At 37.7% G+C, this 11,622-nt stretch overlaps 1 protein-coding gene across 6 annotated transcripts in view; it reads right to left on the minus strand.

The window, feature by feature from the left end:
• LOC107274397 (dexamethasone-induced Ras-related protein 1) overlaps window positions 1-11,622 on the minus strand; it is a 27,783-nt gene that overhangs the window by 4,046 nt on the left and 12,115 nt on the right. For all 6 annotated transcript variants that reach the window (XM_025091684.1, XM_025091686.1, XM_025091687.1 and 3 more), the window contains 2 exons: window positions 3,070-3,362; window positions 2,010-2,167 (listed from right to left, as the gene is read on the minus strand). In XM_025091684.1, coding sequence (XP_024947452.1) covers window positions 2,010-2,167; window positions 3,070-3,113 — 202 coding nt within the window. In that variant the 5' untranslated portion in view covers window positions 3,114-3,362. The remainder of the gene's footprint in view (window positions 1-2,009; window positions 2,168-3,069; window positions 3,363-11,622) is intronic.

Consider the following 11,622-nt stretch of genomic DNA (forward strand, 5'->3'; position numbering starts at 1 on the left):
TTGCCCCCCCCCCCTCCCTTTGGTAGATCTAGTGTTATTAAGTTACAAAATAAAATATATATTTCGTCTGAGTAAAGTAGCCTGACAGCCACCTAACGGAATGTTTCGTAAACAACATACCACGCGTGTAATTGAATTTCCACTATTCCACTAAGACTATGGTACTGGGAGAAAACCCAGTTCGATCTTGTGCGGTATGAGAATCAGAAAATATTGAAGCAAAATTTTGGTCCTTCTCGCTTAGACATTACCAGACAACTTCGTTAAAAGCACTGCGACTAATGACAAAAGCACTGCAACATGCCATACCGGTAGGTGATAATTAAAAAATATATTCTCGGTGGTCACCTTTTTATATTAAAAGTACCCTTTTGTCTGTAAATTCATTCGCCATGATTACCAACTACGTATACCGGGACGAGCTAACAATTAGAAGGGCAATTTGTGACGCTGAAAGCGAGCACTAAACATAGACTGGATAATTAATGATTTTTATAATTAAAAAGTCCCGAGTCTGGCGGATTCGTTTCTCTTCTAACGCGTGTAAAATTTGTATTGCTTGTATTCACTGCAATGCATTCACTGTTTTAAAGACTAGTATTATCTATCGATACGTCGACACATATTTATAGAGCAATTACTCTAAAAGCTTGTCGAACCTAATCTGACATCAAGTAAAACTTATGTACTCCTGACGATACTAAATTCTGTGTAACGGCGGTACCACCACTGTGTAAACCTAGCACGACCTCACCTTTTGTCAACCCAACCTAATCCGAGTGCGACTAATGAGAGAGGACGATTTTTGTAAATGAAGTCACACCGAATTTACATATGTAACACGTGACAACAGCTGATACTTTGTCACTGTCAAATGACAAGTCACGTTTGATTCGTCGTATGCTGACTTGAATGCAAGAAAAAAAAAAAACGTTAAAAGTTTGTTCCATTTGCTCAGTGACTGTAATCATGTATTTAGCCAATTAAAAATTATATCACATTGATTTTGAAAAATCGTCAGTCGATTTACAAATCGGTATTGATCTTTATTCACTTCGAATAATTCTGAGAGTTGCTGTTTTCATTATTTAAATAAAATATATGAAACAGTGTCGTTGGTAGTATTATCATTTGATAAGACATGATACAGTATTTTTGTGTTACGGAACATCCCTTAAGCATGTTAACATGCCTTGTGACTACGTCGAGTAAGCGGTAGAGCAAAATTTCAGCTCAGGCCAAATTCTGTTGACGAGGGTGGATCGATATCTTGATTTACCTTGAATTTCCATATAATATTGAAGCGATGAGTTCTCGTTATTGACTGAGAAAATAACACCCTTGGGAAAAATAAAACCATCCCTGCGGCTTTTCATGTATTGGAGCGAAATTAAAGAATTCAAGTAAAAGCTTTTGTTATTTACGCAAGATCCGATTGACATCCGATCCTTTGGGCTTAACCATTACTTTGACAGCTCAGCCATACAATGTTACTCGAAAGCCAATGTAGCTCTTTAATTAAACCAGAGTCTGTATCTTTGACGTTTACGTATAAGCTTAAAGTTATTATTGTACATTAATAAATATTGTACTTGAGATGTTAAAGGATTAATTCAATATTTAGAGAGACGTTGAACCGCCTTATCTGACATATATCTGTCTTTGCTTTCGCAGTCCTACCAAGATCCTCCGGATCTTTTTATTCCGGTAGATCCGAGTTTGGCAGTAACTCAATTCCTAGCCGGCAGATACTCCTTCTAAGAACCATCAAGGCCAACTCTCAACAATGTCTCCTTGGTACAATATCCGGGAGTTCGTAGTCGTTTCGCAACTTGTTGAGTTTCGTTCTTCGGTGTCTCGCTAGAACTAGAACTTATGCTCACCAGTTTCTTAGGAAGTTTCGAACATTTTTGTGCCACGAGAAGCGTGTAAAAATTTGGAAATTTGTATCGAAACTTGAGTTTACATCTTTTTTTTTTTTTTTTAATGGAACTTTCAACATTACTTACCGGTTAGGAAGGACAGACGACGCATCGCAGGAAACGGGTGATTTCCGCTCGTATCCAAAATATCGAGTTGATGTACCTCACCGCGTATCCTGTACAATTTTCGGTGAAAGTCCTCGATAGTGGGAGTGTAGCTTTCTTCAAATTTGTTCGATAGGAATCTGAGAGACAAAGTAAAAAACATATGATATAATATATTTTACAAAATATATATGGCGCTGCGTTTGCCAGAATGTACGTAGATTCTGGAAATTTACAAATTCTCTTATATTCTGAGAATCGATTTATAATATCGCCAAATTGCACTCTGACAGTTTCGGCCTCGACCTAAAAACCTCAAGGATCGTAGGAAAGAAAAATTACCGCGAGAAAGTTACACCGTCGCCCTTTGGGTTACACGTGGTTGCGACAGACGGTCCCTTTTCATGAGAAATGGATAAGAATTAGTTACCAGGTATTTCAAATTCGACATTTTGACAAGCGCGGAGTTCTTGTTAAACACTAATAAAAGCGTAAGTTTGTTAAAAACAGAATACTAAAAGTGCATAATTTTTTATTTCCAACGTTGAACCTGAATAATAATTTTTTTTTTCCTCGTTTTCAGATAACATAAAATATGAAGAAATACTTTTACCACACATGAGGGTTAAAGGAATTATGTCTGGATACTAATTATTTATAGTCTTTTATACCTTCAGTATCATTTATAATATTTATAACGTTAATCTGGATTTTATGATTCTCAAGAACACCTTCCTGGCATATCTAAAGACCACGAATTTACAAGTTAAAAATCTGCAAGCTCTCCATCTTGAAGTTGCAAGTAGTCAATATATGCTAACTTTGCTGTCTCATCGATATTCAGAACTTGACTTTTGCTTCTTTCAATAATATCCAGCCGCAGGAATTTCGGATAGTCAATTCAAGTGAATAAATTTTAACAAATCTTGCAGTTTCATCAACATTCGGTGCGATAGTTTTCTATTAATTTGCAATTATCAAAATTCAAGAAATTCGAACAGAGAACAATTTTTAAAGATTCTTAAAAACAAAAATTACGTACCGTGAGACAATAGCTGTTTTACCGACACGGGCGCTGCCAAGCATAACGAGCCTATAGCAGTTCCTTGGTGGTGGCTTACAAGAATCCTCCTGGGAGGATGTGGAGGCAGGACTAGGGCTAACAGGTACCGGAAGTGCGCCATCTTCGTGTCCCGTGGGCCCCTCGAGCGTGGGGCCCGCTTGCGCACCCCGTCTACCCCTACTACCGCGATGCTCGCCTTCCTCTTCCACGAGTGAATTTCCGCTGCCGCAGAGCCGCTGCACGCACAAGAACAGTCGCCCGCACGCCTCCAGCTAGACAAATTTTTCAAAATTTTATCAATTAATTTTTCGGGTACGAATAAATTGTGGTTACGTACAGTAAAAAAAAAACAGTATACAGAAGGGGTGGTACTGAAATGTGGTTGAAGAAGGACATAACTTTTTATCAATGCCATCCCGAAAATATTAATCATCTCCTTGAATAGGGCCGGTCAGGTCTCGCGTCAAAGTTTTAACATCCCTCTTTCCCTCTCTGGAATTTATTCCAGAGTCACCATCAGCTCGATAATCCCAGGGATGACTTTTCACCACCCCCTCCCCTTCCCGACCCCCGAGCATGAAGTTCGCAATGACGCACCCTGAGAGTGCTTTGACAATAACGCGTTCAAAGTTTCACGGACGATAGAGCATTCTTGCAATTACAAGAGGGTTCGCATTTACGCATAGGCCACGATGCCATTGTGACCACTAGTTAAAAAGTTGCCACTTTAATAATAATCCCCCGGGACAATAGTAAACGTTAAATATCCACAAGATATACGATTCTTACAAAATACATACGAGGACGTACGACAGATCCAATAGCAAATATAATATAAAGTCAACCATATGGCTCCAGAATTCAATTATAGGAAAGCAAATCGATAGATGGCAGCAGTGTATCAGCATATATGCATAACGTTTGTGCTTTGATCTTGCCGTCACTGTAATCTAATTATTTTCTAATGATACGGCCCTACGAGTATTATGAAGTATACAGAGTTAGTAATGTGGCTAAAATACAAGGCAAAGAAGAAATTTCAAAGATTATAATTTTCACAGAATTTCAATTTAACATTCATATTGTGCCAGCAGCAAGTCGATACACCTATAAATTATGCATGGTGCAATAATCGCTAATATATTTACCTGATACCACTGCCATTATTCATGGCACTGATCGCTACCGTGTGCCGTCGACAAATATTTCAATAAATTAAGTATTCAACAGTTACGAAAATTGCTGTCGTATGTTACAAAGTCAATTGGATCTGTACTAACTGACAGGAAGTTTCATTGAACGAAGTTAACTAAAATTGACAAGTATCATTATTATTATGTCAATACGATCTTGAAAAGTAGAGGAGAATGTAGAACCGATAAAGTACAGATAGCGCAACCGTTAACGAAGGAGTATCTGGAGTAAGCGGGTCACATGTAGTCTGCGAACGGATAAAGCTTCCGTCGCGACCTCGTAAGTGGTTCGTAAGCGTAGCCGGTAGTAACGGCGAATTCTGGCAGTGAAAATGAGATTAACAGATGGAAGATAATTATACTGGTTCACGGACGTGAATTGCAATGATTAAGAACTCCATTAGCAAGGGTAGAGTAGCCGCGGGTCGCATCACTGGGTTTTCATTTGGACGTTTAATTTCCAACGACTGCAGGAACAATCATCGACGTACCAGCGACGTTTGGGAACTGACGATAAATAATCGAGTGACCAGCGATGCGCTTCGCTTTGCATTGAATGCAACACAATCAACAGGCCCGTTGGAAGCGAAAATAATTAATTACTCGATCCTCGTTAACTTATGGACTCCTAATTGTATTTTCAGACGTGCTACGTCATAGTCACAATTGAAACGATCGTTTCTTTTTTTTTTTAAATCCGCGTAAATTTTCCTTATATTAAACAAAATTTTACTCTCGATTCCATTGTCTTTCCGTTGAAACGAATTTTAGTAAAACTTGAGCATCTGTTTACCTTGACATCGACGGAAAGGCACTTTCACGGAAAAGATATGCGACCTCATTTGATTCAATTACACGGAAAACGAAGCCGCTTGCCCAAATCGCTAGAGGCGCGGCTATAAAAGTGATGATGCCCATAAATATTACGGAAATCGGATATAACCGCGAGAGCGAGAGCAGAGAAAGGGTCCAGCCTCATAAATAATATTCGTTAATGATATGTCATTGCTATTATCTTATGTACCGTTAATTAGCGTTGAAGGCTATATCGGTAAGAAGGTATGTTAACGGGGAAGTTACAGTGACCAGAAGAAGAAAAAAATATAATGATTTTTTTATGGTTACAGAACAACGCCACAAATATTTTAGTGACGTACAGTCAGTAAAGGTATTTGAAATTAAGGTCAGGCAGGGTATACGACTGTTAACGATGACCTGTAAAGTATTGGCACTTCGACGACGAATAACATGCTTGTTTCACGTGAGGAGAATTGCAGATAAATTAACGTGAAAAAATTTGCTGCATAATGAGAACTTTGCTCTAAATTAATTTTCCAGGAAACTAAGGAACCTTTCGTGTGGGTATCGAAGCTACAATGTAACTCGAACCAGTCAGGTCGATAAAACAGAAAAATTGGTTCAGATATAATATAAATAATAAATTTAAAGTATACCGGCTTATTCAGCAGCTTATTTGATTCTTATGACAAAGCCAGATGCGTTTTGGCTGAATCAATATACGTCACTCACAATTAATAATGGATCCTGAGGTTTGTAATAAAAAAATTTATGATTTCATGATAACTCGATTAAGATTGATTTGTGGGAGATTAAATAAATTCATACCAAATGCGAAATAGCTATTTCTATCATTTTTACACGAATATCCAAAATTGTCTGTTTCCTGTTAAGGAGAGAAAAAAAGTGTTCGCAATCCAGTATTTTAACAAGTTTTCTGAAAGCTGATAAAAAATGTTTACAATTTTCTCAAGGGAGCCTTTAATCCTACTCTGGCCAATCTCCCAGCATCCCTTCCAAGTGTCTTCAACCCTGCCATTATTGACGATGCGAGTACTGTTTTATTTAAAAAAAGTGACGTCACGACCGATTCATTCGGACATAAACGCAGTTGGTCTGTAAAAAGGACGAAACTGCTAGCTATGTTTTCTTAAGGGACAGATGACCTTCGCCCCATCTTACTAAAGCGGATCGTAAGAGTTTCGACGAGTGCTTCCTGGAAAGAGATTAGAGGGTGGGGGGCGTGCCATAAAACTTATAAGTCGTCCGATTGGTCGATCCGAAATGATGAGGGACCAGAGGGGTAGAAGAAGCATATAACGCTATAGTGGTATATCGATAGGTAGGGGTATGTTTGACGTGTAGTGGGAGGCGATGGATATTCTTAGGTGGTGTAAAGTTTACTCAAACAGAACAGAATATAAGACCCCTACCACCACTTCAGTATCCCCTTCGTGTCTCCCCACTCGGTATTTCCGCCCCTATATATAAAGTAGCTCCTAAATAAATTTGTTCTGTCGAGCCTCGGAGGCTTCTCTATGGCTCCACGGGAGGTTATATTTTTACCTTCTGCTTTATTTTCAGTCTAACTTTTTTTCACCTCATTTTCCCTCGCTGTACGCGAAAGGGTTGAATCACTCCAGGAAAGCGGTTTGTTTTTACCCTATGGTCTACGCTCTCTGTACCGACCCACTGTAAAGTTATTTCATCACGTTCTTACCCGCTTTCGTTTTTTTGCCTGTCTTGATTCTCCATGATTTTGTCATCGCTCTTTTCTGTATTTGTTCTTGCTAACGTTTCTCTGACCGTCAGTTGGTAAGGGTTGGAAGATAAAAAGTTCGAGTACTCAGCTAAGAAATCTCTCTCTTTATCGTTCAGTCAGACAAATAAAATTCAATAAAATCACCCCTACGGCAAAATCCTTACGTCCCTGACCCTTCTTCTCACGTCAGACTCCCCAATCTGTTCCCTCACGGCTGTTCAGAGCTTCGGGTATTGGCTGCTTTAATTTTATTGAATTTCCACGTCGACTCCTCGCGGCTAACACGCTAGTCGTTTTTTTTTTACCGTTACTCCTGGTGAAATCTCCTTGTCGAGTCTCATCGCAGACTCGCACGGAGATACTGGGTTAATACGTTTTCTGCTTTGTATGCTCGGTAATGCAAATGGTTCAAGATTTCTCATTGTCAACCGAGTGGAACTCGAATTTTGCACGAAATGGACTAAAACAGTTTTGCAACCAATTTTCATGAATACTGATTAGTCAAAGTTGATAAGTTTTCGTCCTGGACTATTTCTTTAAGTTTTAAAATGTTTCACACGCTCGGAAATCACGTTAAGTAGATACAACACAGGCGTGTGTCGGACAATCGGATGCGCCTACAGGAGCTTATACGATTCGTGCAAAGAATTTTTCATATTTAAAATGTCCTCAATATTTTATGAAAAACTCGAGGCGTGATGTGCATGCGAAACATTGATTCTCTAAGGGCAGATTTTCGCAAAGAACTTTTCTATTTCGCGTCTGGCGTGACGCGAGTGTATACGTACTTATTGCGCTTGAATATGAAAAAAAAGTTACTAAAGAGAAACTTCTTAACCAGGGGTGTCTAGTGTCTCGAGAAAAGTTACCGAAGTAAAAGGAGTAAGTAACGAGGCACGTGGAATGGAAGATTGGCGGAAGCCGAGCAAATGGAAAGAAAAAAGAAGGAAAAGAGATTGAAACAAGTAGCGGAAAAAACTTGTTTCCGGCTTAAAATACTAAATTGTAAGAAGTATGTTACAAACGGTTAGCGATACTACTGAAAAGTTATACGAAACGTCCAATTAATTGTAACGGATCGGTAGGGAGGGAAGTGCCGACAGAGTAAATTGGCTATTAAAATATGTATATATATATATATTTTTCAATCCATGAAAATCTAGTCACATAATAGCCAATTATATTTATAGATTACGTTAGAAGACAAGAGGATTGAATTGAATAACAAAACGCATTGAATTATTATAAATAAATAAAATTCAAAGAAGAAACAGGTGTCCGATTGTCGGACGATATAGCGAATAACGTGGCCCTACTTACCCACCTACCTACCGAAAAACTTATTTAAAAAGGGTCATTTAACCCACCCTAACGTGACGACTGACTAAACCCACGATCAGCATTTTCCATAAGTTCCGTGATCTCTGCGAAAATCCACGAAATCCTAAAAACAAACTGTAATACGGTGTAGATTACGAGAGAATGGTAACTTAAAAAAATAAAGCACGACGACAGTTGCCTATCGGCCATTTACAAGGGTTATGCTAATGGTAATGACACCAATGTACACATACGGCTGGCAAATGTCAGCTATCAGCGTAATCTCCTATCTCGTATATACCTGCAGGTGTACCAACCTCGTATGAATAAACTGAAATCGTCAAGTGCATTTACATTTTGCTCCGAGAATATTGCATACAAGAATCGAGGTTAATGCTGATTATTTTTTATGATCAATGATAATTGGGAATTCGTTGAGATCGATTTTACAATTAAAAAGTTTCACGTAGTTCGTACATATACAAACGTATACAATTGTTATCGAAAATAATCAATAACGTCACAAGAGGCAAAGTGACGCGACAACCACGTTTTGTTACTGAGAGAAAATCGAGTCTAACGGAAAGTGGACACTCGGTAGTAACCAAAATTCTACGATCAGGCACTGTAGAGTCAACGAATACAGAGACGACCCCAGTAAAGATGACTAATACTCCAAGGGGAAATGGTCGGGAATTACACGGGCTGAATGCACAATGAGAAATCTTGGGATCCCTGGTCTATATACGTGATCTCTGTACGAAACTTATTTTCCCAGATTAAGTCTGCCTTTATGGGGGTTATAAGGGAATGCCTGGTATATTGGAGAGTGCGTGTAGGTATGTCGTTCAGAATGAATTGCGGGCTCTTTTAATTCAAAAATTGTCGAAAATTTTTGAAAATTTTTTACTTCAACTGTACATACCAGATAACATATGCATGAAGCGATTTCGTTATTTCACTATAGAGATTATGAACTCGTTTCGCTTCTTATTGTCCTCCTGTTCCTTTTCTTTACATCACCTTTAATATTTCCACATTGATTTTACGGGACGCTTGTGTATCTATTTAATGAATTCTTTCGGAGAAATAGGAGAAAATCATACATTCAAATGGAGTCGATTTTTTTCTTCGTTCAACAGAACTCACAAGGTGAGGAATACAGTATAAATTTGAAATTGCAATAAAACTTGTTCTTTCGTTAGCAGAGACGGTCGTTGGGAAGATGGAAAAAAAATTAATTTGATTTTTTAGTATATTCATTGAGCGAGGTTACTTTGTTTGCCAATTGATACTTTAAATTATTTTTTTATTATTCTTCAAAGTTAATTTTTTTTTTCATAACTTTCTTTGATCCTTCTTGTTATTTTTCGTGGTTACTTATGAAATTACGAAAATTTGTATTTTTTACAAAAAATTTCTTTATACGTTTTAAAATTTTTTTTGCGAACATCGAGATATTATATTTAACACGAAAATAAAATTCAGCTTCTTATAAAAAGAGCGTGACAAACGTTTCAAAGGAAAGAATCAAGTGCATGAGAAGTGAAGAAAAGAAAGAAGAAAGGAACGAAACGGTAAGTGAAACGGAAGAAGGGGATGTTGAAGTGGCCCAGAGCTTCCAGTGATCACGAATCAGCAAGCAGAAAGCTGCTTGAGTCCGATTTAATGGTGAAGTTTCGTACTTCGGCCCAAAAGTAAATTGATCGTACTCATAAATGCGGATTTAACGTAATCGCGTCTACACGCGAGAAGTTGCAATAGTTGCAGTTACATCCATTACGGCACGTTCGCAAAGTCAAAAAAAAAAACGTGACGATTAAAAGTCCAATAATATGAAAAAGTCTTGAAAATGTCATTTGATACGTTCAAAATAAGTCACAATAACAAAACCAGTAAGTCAACGGCATACGATATATCACGTGCATAAAAAGTTCCTTACGCAAACAAAAATATTATAAACCCCACATTCCAATTTAATTTTCCGAATACACTGTACCACGTACACAGTAAATATAATAATTCACAATTTCAAGAAACCTATCTCGTTTAAAGCTATTCAATGAAGCAAAATCAGAGTCTAGCATTGAAAACGTCAGGCTCGTCCTGATTGACCCTCTTTTCCTCTGTCTCGCCCCACTTCCTTACCTCTTTCAACATGTTACTTCAAAAATGTCATCCACCTAATAATAACAACAATATATATACTAATGGTACACAATAGTGAGAATTAAATCGTAAAATCATGTTTCATAGTGATAACGTCTTTGTGCGTTAAATACACGGCAAATATTTACCATGTCAATACCATTACTGATAATGAAATTTCTGAATGGAAATAGTATAAGTAGTATTAAGTAAGTATTAACATACAACTCGTATAAGCTATCAGCCATATGTACAAGTGTTGTAATACTTAAGATAACTTTCGAATACAGTGGATAATAATAAAAGAAAATATAATAATAAATATAAAATCAATAAAAATATGCCATGTCAATACCATTATTGATAAAGAAATTTCTATAAATAAATACAAACAATTCCAGAATGTAGGTATCACATACAAGAAATTACCCCTGTAACATGCCGTGGAGCCATACGTACAGGTGTATTATAGCACCTCAAATAACTTTCAGATCCAATGTAACAAACAGAGTAGAAATTGAATTGTGTTTCACTGCATTTCACACCACGTTCCGGTCGCGTCCAGTTACGTAGGAAGTTTTCTGCTTGTTTCTTTTTCTTTGTTCTTCCCTACCTCTCCCTCCCACCACACTCGGACCCTTTACTTTCCAGCTCCTCTTCGTTAATTCCCGCACGAGTTTTCACTCGGTTTAGTAGTTAACAGGCGAGGCGATTTTTATCGGTAGCCTCGCACCACTTGGTTCTTTTATTTTTATATTCATTCTCTTTTTTCTCCCCTCGTTCCTTTGTTCACCCCGCATAGCTGCCATGCCAACGTGAAATCGATAATAAAAGTGTAGATCAGATCCTTTCCAGTTAAACATATTATTTACGTCTGGGGATCTTTCAATGCCAAGACTTCATTTGTTGTCCCTACAAGGCGTTAGGGGTTGATTGACAAAAAAAAATTTATAAACTTTCTTAAACACATTGAACTTTCTTGATTGAGTTCCATTTAACGCGTCGATTAACTGCGACGTTTGTTCAACAGTTTTCATAGGGCAAATTGATTTTAATTTCGTAAAACTTTTAACAAAATTGATTTATCCGTTAGTTACGTGTTTTCAAGGGAACTTGTCAGAAAGAATCTTCAATTCACCACGCGAGTGCATTATTAAATGCTTACAGCGACGTCTGCCTTTGAATTTCTTATGACTGGTACTTGGAGTAGAATGTAATATTTACGCGCAGCTGCCTGCAACTTGTGAGGAGGAAAACCATCGTTATGAAAATTTGAATTTGCTAGTGTTGATTAAAAAAAAGGACGGGGGG

The sequence above is a fragment of the Cephus cinctus genome, unplaced genomic scaffold (genome assembly GCF_000341935.2).
Source record: "Cephus cinctus unplaced genomic scaffold, Ccin1 Ccin1_scaffold3082, whole genome shotgun sequence".
NCBI lineage: Eukaryota > Metazoa > Arthropoda > Insecta > Hymenoptera > Cephidae > Cephus > Cephus cinctus.